The sequence below is a fragment of the Camelus ferus genome, chromosome 12, assembly GCF_009834535.1.
Source record: "Camelus ferus isolate YT-003-E chromosome 12, BCGSAC_Cfer_1.0, whole genome shotgun sequence".
Taxonomy (NCBI): Eukaryota; Metazoa; Chordata; class Mammalia; order Artiodactyla; family Camelidae; genus Camelus; species Camelus ferus.
In genome coordinates, this window is record NC_045707.1 from 4425091 (window position 1) to 4444780 (window position 19690).

General features: G+C 52.2%; 1 protein-coding gene across 1 annotated transcript in view; it reads left to right on the forward strand.

The window, feature by feature from the left end:
- The first annotated feature begins 8536 nt into the window (after positions 1-8536).
- Positions 8537-19690, forward strand: part of LOC102512329 (DNA dC->dU-editing enzyme APOBEC-3F) — a 32473-nt gene continuing 21319 nt past the window's right edge. The window contains 5 exon segments of the mRNA XM_014551719.2: positions 8537-8649; positions 8972-9116; positions 10460-10739; positions 11166-11281; positions 11530-11539. Of these exon segments, the coding sequence (XP_014407205.2) occupies positions 8621-8649; positions 8972-9116; positions 10460-10739; positions 11166-11281; positions 11530-11539 (580 nt within the window). The 5' untranslated portion in view covers positions 8537-8620.

Genomic DNA, 19690 nt, shown 5'->3' on the forward strand with positions numbered 1-19690 from the left:
AGGTTGGAAGTTTCATCCACCAGCCCGGTGCGGGGTGACGGTGGAGGGGGTGGGGATGGAGATTAACAGTGAGTTTGGAGGTAACACTGACTAGCAGGACTTGGTTTTGACTCGATGTTAGGAAAAAGAGGAATCAAGATATGCCCTTGGGTTTGGGCACAAGCTCACTGCTCGCTGGGTAAGCAGTGATGTGATTTATTGAGCTGGGGAGACTGAGAAACATATGCTTTGGGGGAAAATAGCCCACAAAGAGTTCTGCGGGGAAGGTTAAGTGTACAGTGCCCATCAGATGACCAAGGGCAGCTGTCCAGCAGGAAGCGGGTATCTGAGTGTTGAGTTCGAGGAGCACCAGGGCTGGAGATGTGGGCTGTGTGCCCAGGGAGCACGTTGAGTCTCCTGGGGAGAAAGTGGGTTGCACAGGGGAGGACCCAGAACCAGAAGAAGAGAGGAGCTGGGAAGCGAGCAGAAGCAGGAGGAAAACCATGCGTTGGGGTGTCACCACAGCAGGAGAGGAGAGCGTCTCTAGGAGGAGGCTGCCCTCAGCCTTGTCACTTGCTGCTAGGTGGAGGGGCAGGAGGAGCACTGAAAAATGTCCGTCTGTCACGGGGATCATGGGTTGTCTTGGCAAGAACAGTTTCCCTAGAGTGGTGGGGACAGGGAATGTCGTGAGATGAACGCAGACAGGCAGCAGGGAACAGAACATGTAGAAGCAAACGTGCAGAAAACTTTTTGATAGCCATATATTTACATCTATTTTTCTCCGTGAAGGAGTGAAGAGAATGGAGGGGGCTGTGACTCAAAGGAGAGTTTTGGTTCTTAAAGTGGGAGATCCCTGAGCCTGCGATTTGCTGAAGGGAATGATCTAGCAGTGATGGTCAGGATGTGGAAAACCACAGAAGAAAGAGGGTGTGAGCCTGATCACAGAAGGAAGGTTGGGTTTTGAATGGGCGGACAGACCGAGGCGGACCATGGAGTCAGGAATTCTGTCCCTTTAGTTCAACGTACATCCGGCCCTTAGAAGAGCACGTGGCACCTCGTAGTTGCTCAGTAAAATTTGTGCTGGATGAATGAATGCGGGTACCGAGGGAGGCAGGTATCTAGACGCAAGGTCAAAGCGAGGGGGCCTTTCTGCTTCTCTCGGCTCAGGGAAGGGGTGGTGGGGTCACTAGCGCGGTCTGGGGATGGGGTGGGCTGGGGGCTGACAGTCCGAGAGGAGCAGCAGTGCAGGAGAGGGGTTAGTCTCACTTTACGACAGAGATGTCACAAGAATTTCTCATCCAGTTGACAACATCAAATGAATGATGCCCACCTTGCTGCCACCGAATTGCCACTCTGCCTTTGCCATTAACTACGTTCCCAGATGCACTTGGATGTGTTTCTTTCTAGTGTTTTCCTCATCTCTACTTCTGGTCCGGGCTCACACCACACTCTTTTGGTGACAGTGGCTTTATAGCTTTTCTAGGTTTTAGTATATTGCAAGGGCCGCCTCACTTCCTCATTTCTTCACTTTCAACCACATTTCGTCTTTAGTTTGGACATAAATAACCATTTTTCTCAAAAAATAAAACTCTAAGAGCAATTGTGGTGATTCTGTTTGTACTTGTTTTGCATTTCTATTAATTTACTTGGGATATTATATTGATGTCTTTTAGAAAACCCTTCTCCTCATTAAAAATATAGGCTTTGTAATTTTTTTCTTTAATTTTTTTATTGGGGTGTAACTTGCAGTTAAGTGTAAAATCTTTGGCTTCTAGGTAGTAATAACCACCGCCCAGACTGAGGTGGGGTTATTTCCAGGATCCCAGATGGGGAAATCCCTTATGTCCCCTCCCAGCTGTCCCCCTCCAGAGGGAACCCATATTAGGACTTCGATTACCACAGATTGATTTTGCCTGGTTTTGAACTTCATATAGATGGAATCAGAATGAACTCCTTTATATGTGACCTCTTTCCTTCCATCTTACATCTGTGGAGCTCATCTGATGCTCACTGAAGGCTAGTGCTGCTGTGAGAAGTGAGGAAACTGTCCCCAACAACCTGTCCATCCTGAGTCAGCCGTCCACCCACAAGGACAAATTGTTACCAGCCTCAAGCAGCCCCTCCCGCACGGTCAGCCGCAGCTCCCCTCTGCCTTTCAGTTTTGCCAATTGTAATATGAATAGGTTTTGCTTTCCCTATTCTGACAGAGGCCCTCCCTGGATACCACCAGGACTGACCATGGGTGGGCCAGTGAGGTCTGGGAGGGTGCGGTCATCTGGGCAACAGGGACCAGCAAGGCAGGCAGTGGGGGGACAGACAAAAGGACAGGTGTCCATACCCTGGAGGAAGGCCTGGGCACAGCCCCCCAGAGGACAAGCTCCAGGACAGCCCATCGCTGAGTCTCCCACAGCAGCCGGCACGGGCCGTGGCCTGACCCAGGCTCCCTGGGGCCTGCTGGGCTGCTGGACCTGCCGGGTACCCAGCAGGGAGGGAGAATCTGGTCTCACAGGCAGGCCGCCACCTTCATCCTTGGTGAAGGGCAGGGAAGGGGGCACACATGGGCTGAGCTCTCCTTCGGAGCCCCCATGTAAGGCCAGCAAACTGGACATGGAGCATTTTCTCCCATGACACAAGGAGAAAAGAACAGCTCTGGAGGGACTGGGCTTGGCCGGGACCGCACAGGGACAGATGGTTATGGGATGTCCTCCCGCCTGAGAAAGCATGGCCACCTGTGCTCTTCCTGTCCTGTGCAGGCCTGAGGAATGTGGGGACTGTGTGTTCCACCCCAAGGGTGACCGTGGCCCTAGCTGGCCCTGTCTGTCCCTGAGAGGCTGTCCTCTGTCCCACTGACTCCCCATCCTAGGCTCCTCTTAGAGCCCCCTGTCCTGGCCCAGGGCTCCCTCCCAGGGGAGCTGGGCTACCCCAAGGTCCCACCCTGGCTGCGCACACTGAGAACCAGGCCGCTCACCACTCACATCCTGAGGGCGGAAACCTCGGCACAGTGTCCCCCTCCTTCTCAGGTGAGTGCCCCTCCTCATGGAGGGTGCCCTCCACCCCTGCCCTCACCCCTGCACTGAGGCCCCTCCCATCCCCTCTGTCCTCTAGACCTGGTCCCTTGAGAGCAGGCATTGTCCCCCAAGTGGTGACTCAGCACCCATTTTTGTCACAGGTGGCTTCTGGGTGAGAATGGACCTGGAGTGTGGTGTGTCCTGACTGGTGCCCACACTTTCTGGGTCACAGTCTGCACACAGGGCAGACCCTGCACACCCAGTGGTTTCCAGTCCTCTGGAGCTGGAGATGATTTCTCTACAAGGATCGGGGTTGCAGAAACTGGACTGGGGTCCCTGAGAATCACTTACTAGGACAGGGTGGTCTCAGAAATTCTGAGACCAGGGCCTGAGAGTGGGGGCCCTGGGGTGACGGGGGGCAGGTCTGCTGGAACCTGCTCCCCCAGCACAGAGCAGGGGACCCTTCTCCTAGGGTAAGACCGCCTGCTCTCTACCTGGGTTGCCCGCTTTGTCCAGAGGGACAACTTGTGGACCTTTTGGCCACTTGCCTCCAGGAATCCAGGGGTGGCTGCTGTCAGAGCCCAGAAATCAAAACCAAAGGAGCGGGTTTGGTGAATTTCCTCCCACAAACCGCACTTGAGAAGTGTCGACATCCTCTGATGTTGGTCACAGCTGAGATAGTCTGGGTGTGTCTGGGAATCCTGAGGAGGCTTCTTTTTGCCAGTTCCCTTAGTGTGCGATTACGTGTGCTGTGTTTGGGCTGGGCATGGCTGGCCCTCTCTGCCCAGACAAGCTGTGTGCAAGGCCTGTCCTTTTTTTTTTTTTTGTCATTTTTGTGGTTTCTGCAGTCCCAGGACATCCTGAGGAGAGAGCCACCTGATGTAATCACATCAGGGGTCACAGTTCAGAGATGGAGGCAAGAGGTTTAGCCTCCCCACAGCACGGAGGAGCAGGTGTCGGCTGAGACAGGGCGCACACTGGGGTCCCTCTCTCTTTTCTATTCTGGGACATTCTCCCGACTTGGGACCCCCCCTGCTCGGGATCCTGCTCCGCTCCCACTACCAGGGTGTGTTCCAGGCCCCTCCTCTGTGACTCTGCCACCCACCAGCCTGTGACCCTCAGCACAGTGTAAACACTGGACAGTTGGCTCATATTATTGCTATTATTCACTTCACCAGGGTTCACCTGCTCGAGAGAGACACAGATGGTCAGGGAGAGAAAAGCCAGCACACCTGGCTTCCTTTGCTTCTGGGACAAGTCTGACCACCACCCCGGCCCAGGCGCTCTCACGCCCACTTGAGTCCTCTGAGGAAAGTGTCCAGAGGCTGTTTCTTTTACTCAGGCTCTGACAACCTGATGTTGTTCCGGACAGTGGTGGCTGTCACCTCACTGAGTTCTGGGCCAGTGAGGGTGTGGCTCTGTTCTGGGAGGGTGGTCTTGCTGGTGGTCTTCTGGATCGATTTCTGGGTCCATGTCAGCTTCCTCTGCTGTGCATACAGTAGGTGCTCAGTGTGTGTACAAATTTAACAACTTGCAAAGACTCTGGGGGGTGAGGTCTCAGTCGAGGTTGGAAAGCAGGATCCGACTTCTGTCCCAGGCTCTCAGAAGGAGAGGGATGTCAGCTGATGGTAACAGCACGAGTGTCCTGGGTGCCCGCTCTGCGCCAGCCGACTGTTCTCTCACGGGCCCTTTTCTTATGGTGTCTTCTTCAACACAGAAATGTTCATTCTATAAAGTGAGCAACGCTGTCAGGATCCAGGCCCCCTCCTCTGCTCCCCCAGCTCAGATCTCCACACTTGTCTCCTCCTGCTGGTCTCCTTGGGCTCCTGGATGGCTGCCCACCTCCAGGCATCAGTCTCATCCCAGGGCAAACCCCGGACCTTAGCGTCTGCCAGAGGGGACAGGCTGGCAGCCCCGGAGCGAGAGGCTCTGGGAGCAGAGACCACAGTGCCAGAGCCACAGAGGGGTCAGGGCCTGGCTCAGCTGTGTCTGTCCCAGGGGCTTCTGCACTTCTTCCTGCCTGTGACATGTGGCTGTTTGCTTGATTACAGATGATGGTCCCATCTCCAGCTGTCCTGTGGGACCTCAGGTACCACATATGTGACAAAGATTAGGCCTGGCACACAGCTGTGCCTGAGCAAATAGACCCAACCACAGCCCTGACCCACAAGGAACACACACACAGAGTGACTGGACAAAAACACTTTCGGGTTCCCCAAACACACCCAGACTACCTCAGCTCTGATTAAAATCACAGGATGTAACACCTCCCAAGAGCAGTTTGCGGGAAGAAACTTATCATCAAATAGGCTCCTTTGGTTTTATTTCTGGGCTCTGACAGCAGCCGCTCTCAATTCCTGGAAACAAGTGACCAAAAAAATCCACAAAGTGGCCCCTCTGGGCAAAGGGGGCAACCCAGGTAGAGAATAGGTGGTCTTACACTGGGAGTAGGGTTCCCTACTCTGTGCTGGGGGAGGGCAGGTTCCATGCAGACCTGCCCCCATCTCCCTGGGGCCCCCACTCCCAGGGCTCCATCTCCCCAGGTCCCACATCTCACCAGGGCTCTAGCCCCCCAGGGGCCCATCTCCTCAGGCCCTGGTTTCAGAGCTTCACCCATGACACGGGGGCCCTGAGGTGCTGGAGAGGGGATGTGACACAGCCTGGGGACACTGCTGGGACCTGGGCTAGGCACAGGCAGCCTGTCCTACATCCTCCTCTAGGGAGGGAGGGGCACCCACAGGAGGGCAGAGCTGGGACCATGCATGGAGCAGTCTGGCCCGAACTCCAGAAACTGACAAGACCATTTATTCCAGTCCCGAGGCACTTGGGCTGAGTGGCCCTGTCCCCTCCCTTTGGCCCATTCTGTCTCTCTGACTCCAGTATGGGCTCCCCCCTGGGGCACCCTACCTGTTCCCAGTTTTCCTGACAAGGGAAAGGGACAAATCCTGGCACAGCCTGCACCTGCTCAGGGGACCACTCCCCTCTCACACAACTTTCTCTCTCGTGGGGCGACCTGGGTCCTTCCTTCTTTTCTGGGACCTTCCCAGACTTTGGTGGAAAATTCCAGCAGGACGTAGGAATTTTTTCACATTTTCACTCCATGTGACAGAGGTGGACATGGGGGAGGGGCTGTCATTCCCCAGAAAGGATGGGATTTCTTTTCTTCTTTCTTCTTACCTCATGGACTGAGCGGCACATTTTCATCTCATCATCACGTGAGTGGTGTCGAGTGCTGCTTTTGGACTGAGCTCATCACTATGCTCTGTTGATGCCTTTACAAAACCACGTCCCCCCTGGCGTCAGGAAGACCGCGATGGGGTGTGTGGGTGTCTGGGAGCGTGTGGGAGGATGCTGGGAGGAATGAGAAGGGTAAGGGGAGGAGAAAAGAGGGGTGAGGACCACCCAGGCCTGAGTTGGCAGCTTTTCAACCTCCTGGCCCTTCTCCCTGTGACTCAGGTGACTCATAACATGAAACATTTGGGAGAAAGTCAAACACTGTAACATGTGACATCCCTCTAATATTTACAGAAGGTGGATTCTCTTAGCTGCTTGTGTGCTGGTTAGTCACAGCAACACGGCCTCCCTAGATGTGGAGATACGCTTGGTCAGCTCATCTGCATTGGAGAGGAGCAAGCGGCCCTCAGCTGGACCAGAATGTCCAGGGGTGACTGGCCAGACTGGGGTATGAGGAGCAGGGAAGGAAGGGATGTTGGAGAACATTCCAGGAGAGGAGACCTCAGAGCTATTGGCGGAGGTGGTAGACTGGTGGGGAGACCTCCCCTGGGGATGCGGGAGCCAAGTACTCTCCCTACAATGGAGCCCCTTGGTCTCCCCACAAGATGCTCTGCACATCCTGGAGGGGCAGGTGATGGGGAGCTGAGCCCGGTGAGACGCTGGTGTGCTGGCTGCTGGAGCCATCTAGGAAGGGGCGGGACAGGCCTGAAGGCTCAGCCCTTGGAGGGGAGGGTCCCTCAGGGCACCAGGGCTTAGGAGGAGCCCTGGACTCAGGGTCACCCTCTGCCCCCAGCACCAGGCTTCATGCACCAGAGACCCTCCCTCAGAAACCTATGGGGCACCAGGGAGCCAGAAGCACTTAGTGGGTTGAGTGACTGGAGGAGACTTTAGGGGTGCCAGAGGAGAGCTTGGTCTGGATTAGGACCTCATTCTCCCTCCCTGGAATGCAACAGCTGGGGGATGGTGTTGGGGAAATAGTCAGGGACCCCAGCCTGGTCTCTGCAACCCCGATCCTTGTAGAGAAATCATCTCCAGCTCCAGAGGACTGGAAACCACTGGGTGTGCAGGGTCTGCCCTGTGTGCAGACTGTGACCCAGAAAGTGTGGGCACCAGTCAGGACACACCACACTCCAGGTCCATTCTCACCCAGAAGCCACCTGTGACAAAAATGGGTGCTGAGTCACCACTTGGGGGACAATGCCTGCTCTCAAGGGACCAGGTCTAGAGGACAGAGGGGATGGGAGGGGCCTCAGTGCAGGGGTGAGGGCAGGGGTGGAGGGCACCCTCCATGAGGAGGGGCACTCACCTGAGAAGGAGGGGGACACTGTGCCGAGGTTTCCGCCCTCAGGATGTGAGTGGTGAGCGGCCTGGTTCTCAGTGTGGGCAGCCAGGGTGGGACCTTGGGGTAGCCCAGCTCCCCTGGGAGGGAGCCCTGGGCCAGGACAGGGGGCTCTAAGAGGAGCCTAGGATGGGGAGTCAGTGGGACAGAGGACAGCCTCTCAGGGACAGACAGGGCCAGCTAGGGCCACGGTCACCCTTGGGGTGGAACACACAGTCCCCACATTCCTCAGGCCTGCACAGGACAGGAAGAGCACAGGTGGCCATGCTTTCTCAGGCGGGAGGACATCCCATAACCATCTGTCCCTGTGCGGTCCCGGCCAAGCCCAGTCCCTCCAGAGCTGTTCTTTTCTCCTTGTGTCATGGGAGAAAATGCTCCATGTCCAGTTTGCTGGCCTTACATGGGGGCTCCGAAGGAGAGCTCAGCCCATGTGTGCCCCCTTCCCTGCCCTTCACCAAGGATGAAGGTGGCGGCCTGCCTGTGAGACCAGATTCTCCCTCCCTGCTGGGTACCCGGCAGGTCCAGCAGCCCAGCAGGCCCCAGGGAGCCTGGGTCAGGCCACGGCCCGTGCCGGCTGCTGTGGGAGACTCAGCGATGGGCTGTCCTGGAGCTTGTCCTCTGGGGGGCTGTGCCCAGGCCTTCCTCCAGGGTATGGACACCTGTCCTTTTGTCTGTCCCCCCACTGCCTGCCTTGCTGGTCCCTGTTGCCCAGATGACCGCACCCTCCCAGACCTCACTGGCCCACCCATGGTCAGTCCTGGTGGCGTCCAGGGAGGGCCTTTGTCAGAAAAGGGGAAGTAAAACCTGAACTTGTCTGTGAGGTCATAGGGTGTCACATCTGGGCAGAGAAGTTCCTTCTTCTGCAACACACACACATGGGTGGCATGAGTGGTCTGCTTTCAGGAAGGGGTGAGGCCCAATTCTGCTGACACAGCACTTTCCTGTGCTCTGATGATATATAAGGCTTCTGATGCTAGAAGAGACTCAGGGACGAGGAGACAGTCTGTGACTAGGCACAGGAGGGGAGGACCCAGAGTCAAGGACAGTGAAGGGTGGACACATGGAGGCCAGCACAGCGCCCAGGGCCAGGTACCACACCACAGGGGAATGGAGCAGTGGGAGCCAGGACAGGGGTGGGATGGTGACGAGAGGCTGTGACCCAGTTCTATTCCAGGCAGAGGGACAGGCCCTCATCAAGGCTCTGAGTGCCCTGCATTGGTCCTGGGGAGACCCTGACAAAAGGATGCGCTGACTTCCCCCAGAGCCCCCAGGAGGAGTCAGAGAGGGAGGCCTGTTGGCTTCAGCAGAGATGTGGGGTACAGGAGGAAGGGGTGTGGGGTGGAGGGGAGGAGCAATGAGTGGTCCCAGGAAGAGCCCTGTGTCTTCAGGCTTCTCTCACCTTTGTCTGCAGGTGCCTGATGGATGAACACACCTTCACCCACAACTTCTCAAATCATAAAAGGACTCACAAGACCTACCTGTGCTATGAGGTGGAGATCCTACATGGTGATTCTGGGATCCCTCCAGACGAGGACAAGGGCTTCCTGTGCAACAAGGTAGCCAGTCCAACCCCTCCGAGACAGGCAGGGCCTCCCTATCATGGGACATTCAGGGTGGAGGGTTGTCAGTGGGACACGGGGTGTCCCACAAGCCCTCTCAACTTTGGTCCCTACAGCTGCTACCACTGCTCTCCTGACGTCTGGTGGGGACTGTTTCTGCTGTGACCACTGGCTTCCAGACCACATGTCAGAAGCCAGCCACAGCAACCTGGGGCCTGGCATCTCCAGCCCAGGGTCTCCCCAGGCTCCAGGGCTTGGCCACTCTCTATCTGCTGTGCTTCTGAGGAGAGGTGGGGAAAGAGGAAAAGGTATCTGGACAAGGGGCCAGGCTCTTCCCTGGATTCCTCCTGGACAGCCTCTGACCAGAGAGCCCCAGTTCTCCGTCAGTGCCCCCTCCAGTCACTACAGGCTTGGACGGGCCTTGCAGGAACCCCGCCCACTGCTTGAGAGATCCTGACAAGGGCGCTGGTGCCCACAACCCCACCGCCAGCTGCACTTGGCCCAGGGATGCCCCTCGGCACCCTGCCACCCATCACTCCCACCCAAGGTCTCTGCACTAGCACAGTTGGCCTGACTTGTTCCCAGTTCCTGGTTGAAAGTCTTTCCCTCTGCTGTTTGGACAAATCTCCATAATCCTACGAGCCCCAGCAAACCCTTGGCACCCTTCACCCCTTTCCTCCCTGCACAGTGAGCCCTTTTGGCCAGAGTCTGTATCATCCTTCAGCTCAGCACAGGGTGAGGCTCAGAGTAGAAGCTCGTTGAAGTTTTGCTGCACTTGTGGGGTGAGGGAGGGGAGTAAATGGAGAGCAGGGTGGATCCCTCCAGGGAGGAAGCAGCCACTTTTATGGCAGCAGGTCAATGTCCGCCTCCCGCCAGCTCTTCACCTCCTCCCCGCAGGGCTGCACCACGTGAGGCTCCTGAAGGCCCTACCTCGGGCGAAAGGTAAAAGGGACTCAAGAAAACTCAGTGATCAAGATGAGTCATATTTTAATACAATAGTTTAAAAATCAATATAAATGCAATTCTATGATGAAAGAAGTATCAACATTTACATGAAGACTGATCAGTTTCAGTGCTGTGCAGAGCCATAGGGAGCCAAGGTCCAACAACAAGTCATCACTGCTGACCTGGCCCCTTGTAAAACACTGATACTGGGTTTCTCATGGAGTTTTGTGTTACTATGGATCATGCAAATCCTGCGCTGAAATATCATTCACTTGGTGCTGAGGCTTGCCCCCGCTCTAATTCTGTGCTGGAGGCCAGTGCCTTCCTTGGCCCTACCTTCTCCCAACCCTGTTCACAGCAAAGGACAGGACACTTTTCTTCCTCTTCTGTGCTAGGGTACTGACCAACCTGGGCTGCCCTGCCACGTGGAGCTGTACCTCCTGGGGCGGATCCGTTCTTGGAAGCTGGACCGGAAGCTGCACTGCAGGCTCACCTGTTTCATCTCCTGGACCCCCTGTGGTACCTGTGCCCGGGAACTGGCTGAATTCCTGAAGGAGAACAGCCACGTGAGCCTGTGTATCTTCGCCTCCCGCATCTATAGCCTTAACGATTATGAGGCAGGGCTGCGCACACTGCAGGAGGCTGGGGCCCAAATCGCCATCATGACCTTTAAGGGTCAGCACAGGGGCAGGGCAGTGGCAGGGGGAGGCCTGTGGGAAGTTGCTAGAAAGGGGTGGGCTGGATGGGAAGCCTTGGCGGAGAAGCAAGAAGCCTTTGTGTGCTGCCTGAGAGGTGATGCTAGACTTTGGAAGGACAGTGGAGTCTATGGGAAGAGAGTTCAGGGTAGCAGAAGTGGTTGGGGGAGGGCAGAGAGGGGGTGGGTGGATATGCAAGAGGGACTAGGGGGCTTCCAGAAAGAAGGAAGATGGGGCTGGTTCAGGCTATAGTTGCAAGAGAAGAATTTAAGTCCCTAGGAGGAAAGAGAAAGGAGGCAGTGAAATTATGATGGGGAAAGTCCATCCCGAAGAGTCATTCAGCGCTGTGCCGCCCCCCACCCCCCCGACAGCCGGAGCTCACCTTAACTCCCCTGTTCCATTTCAGAGTTCAGGCATTGCTGGGAGACCTTCGTGGACCACCAGGGAAGACCTTTTCAGCCCTGGGATGAGCTGGATATAAACAGTCAAGGCCTAAGTAAGGAGCTACAGGCCATTCTCCAGGTGAGGGTTCTTCCCCGCTGCTTCCCTGGGCCTTTTCCTCCTCTCAGAGCCTCCTTTGGGTGACCTGCTCCCTCCTAGGGTGCCACCTCCATCCCTTCCTTCCCTTCCCTCCCCACACGGCCCCTCTGCTTTCTCACCTTGGGTCCCTCCTTCCTTCCCCATCTTTGTAATTGTCCCCAGACCTCCTCTGGGTTTCATCTTCCAACTGTCTCTCTCCCTGCTCCATTCACTCCACCTTCTCGTCCTAGACTCGGCAAAACTGAAGGATGGACTTAGTCTCTCTAAAGAAGGCAGGAGACCTCTGTTGAACAGCAGAACAAAACACTATCTTCCAAGAAATATAAACATGTCATTTGCCACCATCTCCAGATTGATCCAAAGAACCCAGCGAAAGGCAAATGGCTCAAAAGAAATGGTATAAAAAAAAAAATCTGAATGGATTTACTTTTCATTCAAACCTGTTATGTTCCAAATATCCATCAGTAAGATTCCATTCAATACTATCAGAATATTTTTTGATTTTTAGAGAAATAAATATTTTAATTGATTTTAAATCTAAAGCAATAAAATGAAATATTAAGAACCTTGCACCAACTTTTTTTTTCTCAATAAATGTATCACTAAGTCCAAACGGTTTATTAAAATTTGCAAACGTGCAGACACACCTTTCTCTTTTGTAGTGGATCTGATTCATGGGTCCCGTGGTCACACTAATTGCTGCTGGTGTGAGTAAAAATCAGCTAAACCTTATAGGAGGGGAATCTAGGTTAAAAATCTACAGTCATTGACAACCTATCATACTGCTAGCAGCACTGTTTCTGAAATGACAGGCCATGCAGTAAAAGAAAGAATGAGTCTAAATACTGGAAGGGAACCTTCAAATTTGCAGTTAGGTTAACAGCCAGGAATTACTCCAGTCCCTACGCCAGTTCTAGTTCTACTGCCCTGGAGAGGAAGCTGGAGGGAGGGGCTCTCCTGCACAGGTGATGAACTGGCCCCTGTGGATGTGGGCGCAAGCAGGACCCATACCAGGCACTAGGTTTCTCTCCTGCCATGGATTCTGTGGAAACTGAACTGAGCCCAGTCAGTTCCTGGAAGCTGGTTGTCCTGAACAAGGCGTCCAGAAAATGAAGTCTCCCCAGGTCTCTCCTCATAGACTTCTGCTCACGTCAGGGGCCCAAACTCTGTGACAACCTTACACAATGGTTGTAAGGGGCTGGGAGCAGAATCATTTAGTTTGGGACCTGGAGGGATAGAGAATAAGGGACAGACGATGACGATGGCCAAGGAGGGTGGAAGGAACTTAGTCTGGGAGGGCTGGTGCCCTAGAGGGAAAGACTGACAGAACAAGGTGATGAAGGGGAAGGGGAGAGGGACGGGAGAGGAACAAACCAGGGCCGAGGGCCAACGGTGGCAGGACAAGGGGCAGGGAGGAACCTAAGGACAGGAGGCTGGGATGGAGGAGGGCTGGCAGGGCCAGAAATCTGCTGGGAAGGGTCGAAATGCAGCCTTGTTTCACAGGAGGCATGTGGGGAGGTAGGATGGTTTGAGCCCGGCTCAGCTGTTCAGCGATGCTGTCAGGACTCAGCCGCTTTTCCTGCTCCCCCAGCTCAGCCCTTAGCACTTGTCTCCTCCTGCTGGGCCCCTTCTGGACCCCTGCTGGTCTCCTCCAGGCCCAGCATGGCTGCCTACCTCCAGATAGCACATCTCACTCCAGAGGGGAAGAAAAGAGGATGGGACAAACCCCAGAACTTCGGAGCCTATACCTCCTTTTAATGGATACTAGCAGTGTCCTACGGTGAGAGGGGGCTGGCAGGGAACCTCACAGACCACAGTTTCATTTGAAGACCCGACGTGGGCTGCAGAGGGAGCGAGACTGGCTCTCAGGCACCTCACCTGCACCATATGGAGAGTAACAGTGACTGACCATGAGGGCTGCCGCGCAGTTAAACATCAAGCACTTAGGACGATGCTGGGAGTTATTCAAGAAGTGATGATGTTATTATAAAAAAGAGGGGAATCTCTCATTTAAAAAATCACTCAGTCCTGACACGTTCTGGCTCACAACACATGCAGCCAGGTGCTGGGGAAGACAAGTGGATGGGCAGTGTTGGGGCCAAGACCCAGGATAGGCCAGTGCCTGCACCAGAGGCCCCTCCTCTTGGCTTAGCTGATGGGGACTCACCTCCTCCCTCCTGGGATCTCCTCCTCTGACCCCTGGGGGCTCCCCCTGCACTCCTGACCTGGTGTCTGGACCTGGCCTCTTTCCCTGGGTCCCAATCGTGTTCTCAGCTAATGTCCTCATTTCTGTTTCCTCCCACCTCCTGCCTTGCCACAGGTGTGCCAGGGAGTGTGCAAGTCCCCAGAGATGACGGAGTCATGTCCACAGGAAGGAGGATGGGCCGAAAGGGGACCTCTTGCATTTGTCTTTAAATTAACAGCTGCCTTTGGCTGCAAACTCACCATATGTCCCCACCTTGGCTAAACCCTTTTCATACCCAAGCTCATCCCAACTTTACCAAATCTCAGGTGCCAACTAAAAATTGGCACTGGGGAGCGCTGGGCCAACTGACGTCCTTCAAAGTCTAACGACTCCTATCCCTGGGCTCTCAGATGTCTGACATTCTTTACCGGGCATGTTTGCCCTAACAAACTAATAGCCCTAGGTAACGCCTAATCTTACCATAGAGCAGGCTGGCTTGTTTCAGCACACCTTCTCAGAGTCAAACGCCACTGCCCTTCATGGACCCTAAACCTCTTACCTTACTTACAGCCAGTCAGAGACTTGCACACAGGCCAGTCAGTCACCTTGTGACCCAACCTATAAAAGACCCCAATAACCAGCCCTCAGGGCTCACACAGGCACCTCTCGTCTGTGTGGCCTGCTGTTATCTATGATAAATAATAAACTCTTTTCTATTCTCATACTTTATCTCTGGTAAATTCTTTTACCAACCCATGTGTCACTGGCTTACCAACTGGCCGCCCGTTGCACCCACAACAGGGAGGGGGGGAAGTACAGCTCAGTGGTAGAGTGCATGCCTAGCATGCATGAGGTTCTGGGTTCAATCCCCAGTACCTTCATTAAATAAATAAATAAACCTAATTATCTCTCCTCCAAAAATAAATAAATTTTCAAAAATAAATAAAAAAGCAAAAATTGGCACTTGCCATCTGTCTCTGCACAACCTGCTGTAGCCGCTGACCTTTAACACCTCCTGAAAGGAGTCCAGGGTGGAGATTAGGAATGAGGTGCTCTGTGCTCTGGGGAAAACCGGCATTAAAGGCCTTCAGATAGTTAGATATTCTCAGGAGAAGATTTTATGAGCCCTAATTCTCTCCTCTCCTCATATTTAGAAAAGAACTAAAATCATTAATGGTGACATCTGCCCCTCGTGACTAGCAGCAAGCCCCTGCCTAGAGGTGTGCTTGACTGCGCGTGCCCCCCCTCACTAAAATCATATACATATGAAATAATAAAATCATATTATATATATAATACTGAGCTCCCCCTGCCTCTTCGGAGCAGTTACTCAGAGCTACCTGAAATGTTGTCTCCTGGGCTATAGTCCTCATTTTGCCCCAAATAAAACTTAACTCTCATATTGTGTGACTTTATTTCTGTTGACACAGGACAGGGAATAACTAGCACCATTTTGCTATGAGGCAAAGTCCTCTTTCCCTCTTCCTAGCGTCTCACAGGAAGGATGTGGTAGAGCCCGGAGTCACACCTGGGTATATGCCAGTCTGCAGCCAACACTGAGGGGCGTTTCTAAGGACAGGCTACTGTGAGTTATATTAGGGTACACAGAGAGGGGCAGAAGGAGGCCGCAAGCAAAGCTGGGGTTTTCAGTGCAGGAGTCTGGAGTTTGGCTGGTCAGACCAGAGAGCACATTTGGGAGACTCCAGGGCAGAGGGGAGGGACAGAGACAGGACCAGATCCCAGGGGAGATGTCTGGAGTGGGCAGAGGAGGGGCAGGGCTGAGGGCTGGAGGAGGCCGGGAGTGAGAGGACAGGTTCATTCAGCCCTTAGGGATCTGGAGGGGAGTATCTTTGACATCCTGGAAGCCTGTGAAGGTGTGAGGCTCTGTGCTGAGGTGTCAGTGGGCCCAGACACAAGCCCTTTAACAGAGGACTGCTAGTGACAGAGAGTGTGTGCCCAGTTAACTTGATTTCAGATAAACAACACTTTGGAACTTACTTAACCAAAAATGTATTGACATTTAAATGGGGTCCTATACTTTTGTTTGCTAGGTCTGGCTGCTCTATCTGTGCAGGAGACACGTACAGAAACTCCCATTCTGGTTCCAGAGTGAGGTGGGCTGAGTGGGCCCTGCACACTTTCTGGGGGTCCTTGAGCCTCAGTCTGTTTCTTTAAGAGCTCCCCTGAGGCACTCTAGCCGGCCCCCGGAACAGTTTCTGGCATGCTCCAAACAGGATTTCGGTTAACAAGGGCCTGCTTCGTGGCTGGTTGTGGAATGTCAAAAGAGGGAAGTCTTTTGAATGTGACATTAAGAGACTTCTTTGAGATGCACCTGTGTCACTGCAACACTGTGAAAGGAAGGGTAACTGCTCACAGAAGACAAATATTTGCATACCTTTAAACCGCAGAAAGTGGTGGGTGTTTAACACAGCAGAATATTTGTTCTGAAATGTAAAATGAAAAGCTGAAGCTTCAGGGGAGAGAGGCTGGGAGGTGTCACAGCAGAGAGAAACGCAGGGGAGGCTGTGTCCTCCTTTCACAAACACAAGAGCCAAGGGAGACTGTTCGTAGTTGGCAGAATGAGGAATAGAGTTTAAGCTGGAGGCTGGATGAGTTGAGGGTCTGAGAACAGAGATACCACTTCAAAGGCAGAGAAGGTGAAGGGAAGTGGTGTAAATTCTCCCCGATCGTAAGTGACGTCTAAAGGTCAAGACCCAGAAGTACGAGCACATGACGTAACCACATGGAAATGACCATGGAAGTGAGAGAAGCAGTTACAAAGCAGTGGTGTTTGGCAGGCCTGGAGATGTCAAGAATGATGACACAACTTTGCTTTGGGTTTAGGGTTTTCTTGTCATTTTGATTTTTAATGGTGTGTCCTTACATGAATCCCTTCTAATTTCATTCACAGTAGAGACAAAACTGTAGAAAATGCTTTGTAATAAATTTAATAAGTGAATAAAACTAAAGTAATATATAAATTTAAAAGAAATCCACACAATAATAGAAAAACAGAATGACTGCTTTTGCTTTTTTTTTTTTAACTTGGAAAAAAATACTCCTTAGGTTCAAATGGTAAAAGAAAGGAGTTATATGTGATGGAGGGAGATGCAGCCAGATGGCTCATGGGCCTGAAAACACAGCAGGGGCCCAACTGTGAGACAACTGGGAAGGGGGCCGGATCTTGGACATCGCCCTGTGACAGGGAGATGTCCATTCCTGTGGTCTCGGTGAAACAGGGAACCAGAAAGCCCAAAGGAACCCTGGCAGGAATAATCTAGCACCTGGCTTTTTCCTAGGTGCAGGAGGCTCAGGTTAAGAATTAGCGTGTCTGCAGAGCTCACCTTGGGTTGCTGGTGCAAAGGAAGGTTAAGTAAAAGTTGGATGCGAATTCCACATCAACTTCATCAATGCTAAGCATTTGCTTGGACACTGATAAGAAACGTGCATTGAACCTGATGAGAATTCATTTGCAGCTGAAATGCCTTTCTTCTGTATTATTAGTCGTCCAGTCCAGCATGCCCTCCTTATGCTGTCTGGACAGGCAGCTGTTTGGCACTAGGCAAGCTGGGTATCTTTTGAAGGATATACTTTTGAAAACTATGGCACAATATACATATAACATAAAATTTACTTCAATTAACACTTCTTTTTCATCTCCAAATTATGTCCCTTAAATGTCTCACTTATTCAATTTTGATGGCTCGCTTCTAGTTTTTAACTTGATATTTAACTTTTCAAATGTGCCTGGATGTTCATGAGCCCAGAACTCTGGGTGGGGATCCCATCCCCCAGCAGCTATGCTCCACCTTGCTCAGCAGGGCTCCATGTGCAGGAAGCAGGTGTGACCTACATGTGTATTCAGATGTCACTGGATCTATGAACATACCAGGCTGTTGTGGGATTTTTGATTGCCATTTTCATCAACATCATTAAATATAATTTCATCTATATAATTTAAACTAAATTTAAAACTTAAAAAATAGAGAAAGAAAGGTGTCAGACTAGCCATACCTGAGAAGCATCACCCAGGTCTTGGGGTTTGCATTCTCCTCCTGTCTGACGATCCCAGAGCAGCTGGGCACACACAATCCGCTGGGCTGGACTCTGGTCACCCTTGACTCTCTAGTCTCCTCACGTTCTTGCTGCTCCTGCCATTGGTTTTTGCCTTTGGTGCTGTTGGCCCTGAGTGTGTGCAACCATATAACCTGGGAGCTAATACTCGGTCATCATGACACTCCTGCGTTGTAAGCTAAGGACTCAACCTGAAGCAGAAATAAGTGAAGATAAGCAACTTTTACTGAGCACTGACCATCCACGACATTCTTGTCCTCATGCTTCAATGAGAGTGAGTGGTTCACTTAAACCTTCACCCAGCATAGCAGTGAAGATCAATCATTCTCACCTCCACTGCACAAGTGGGAAAACTGAGGCTCTCGGGGTTAGAAGTCACAAAGCAGAGCTGGGATGTGAACCAGTTGGCCCGTCTCAGCCCACGTGTTTGAACACTTTGCCTGGGATGACTGAAGAAAGTCTGAAATGAATAACCAAGTTTTCTTTTTCAAATAAAGATTTAGGTAATTTTACAAGCAATATCCTTATTTTAGATATAATTTCAAAAAAAAAAAAAAAAGCTTCCTTGTAGAGGAAGAAGTTACACAGTCTCCTACTGGGAAACTATGACTTTTTAGAAAGGAAGTCAACTAGCCTTTTAATTACACAGACAGAACTTTCCAAGATCTACAATCTAGATCACTCCCATCTCAAATTTAAGTACAGCATTAAAATGCTTTTAAGTTTAATTACACACTCAATATAGAAATTCTTTTATTTATACGATTTAAATGATACTATGTGAACACCAGGTGCTCACTCCCCAACTTAACAGACACAAAACAGCCCATTGCATTCCCTACCCCTCATCTCCCTTCAGCTAAAAGATTCAGGAAGATCAATCACACCTAACTTGTAGCTCAGAAGTAAGTCAGGAACATTCCTCTGTTTCTTCTGCCTGATTATTTTTCTGCCTGATATGATTACAACAAAGACGATACAGCCGTCAAAGGCATGGGCTGTGGGTACAGATTTCCTGGGTTCAGCTCCCAGCAGCGCTTCCTCCTACCTGTGTGAACTCAGCTGAGTGATTAACCCTCTCTGCCTCAGCACTAAGCTCATGGTGGGAAAAGGACTGACTGGGTGAGCAGGGGCACAGCCCTGGGAATAGGGCTTCCTCTGGCCACCAGGTCATAAACTGTACCGCACCTGAAACCACACTGTGCCCTCAAGTTGGAATTCTGCTTTTCCTCCCATAGCATGTCATAAATATTTCTTCAAGTCTTAAAGATACATAAATGCGTAAAGTTCAAATACTGAAACGGATGTCCCAATATTCAAAAGCTTGCATAATTCTCTATGTGTGGCTATTTCCTGATTTACTTCACCCAAGCAACTCCCTAATGGAGCACATTTAAGTAGTTTCCACATTTTTTATATTAATAAATCAGTAAACACTGAGTTTCATAAATTCTCTGGCATTTTGGACAGATGGTCCTAGAAAATTTCCTAAGAGTTGGACACTGAAGCTTCCAGTACACTTAGACGCACTTCCCTATGAAAATCTTCTTGGAGTTTCTCTCCCAGCAGGAGGGTGTGAGAGGTGCCTGTGGGACCATCATCTCCCAGCTCTTCTGCATCTGGAGGTGTCCCGGGTCAGTTGAAGAACTGGAGCCAATTCACAGGCTGAGAGGAACTCAGCCCCAAACCAAAGTCCTGGCCAATATTCTGGAACAAAATACTTGGTCTTTCTGTGATTTGATAGCTCTGGATTGAAGGCTCGACCTTCCACTCCAGGGCTCAGCAGAGTCACCCAATTAAAGAGCCCCATGTGTGCTAACGGCTGCTCCCTAAAAGAGGAGGTATCCAGGGGGGACCTGTGGGGATGCGCAGGGGCAGAAGCCCAGTGGACATGGGGCCAGAGAGAGCTGGGGGCAGAGGTCATCACACTGAAGAGGGCAGCCCTGGGTCGCAGGGGTGATGACCACGTCCCCAACCACATAAAGCAAAGGATAAGATGTGCCCACACATCTTCATTTGGGGACAGAGTGATCTGGAGGCCACCAGCAAAGGAATCAAAAGCTTTTCGGCTGGTCCCAGGTGGTTGGGGGCTCAGAGGGGAACAAGTAACTGCATGGATCCTGGAGGGTGCC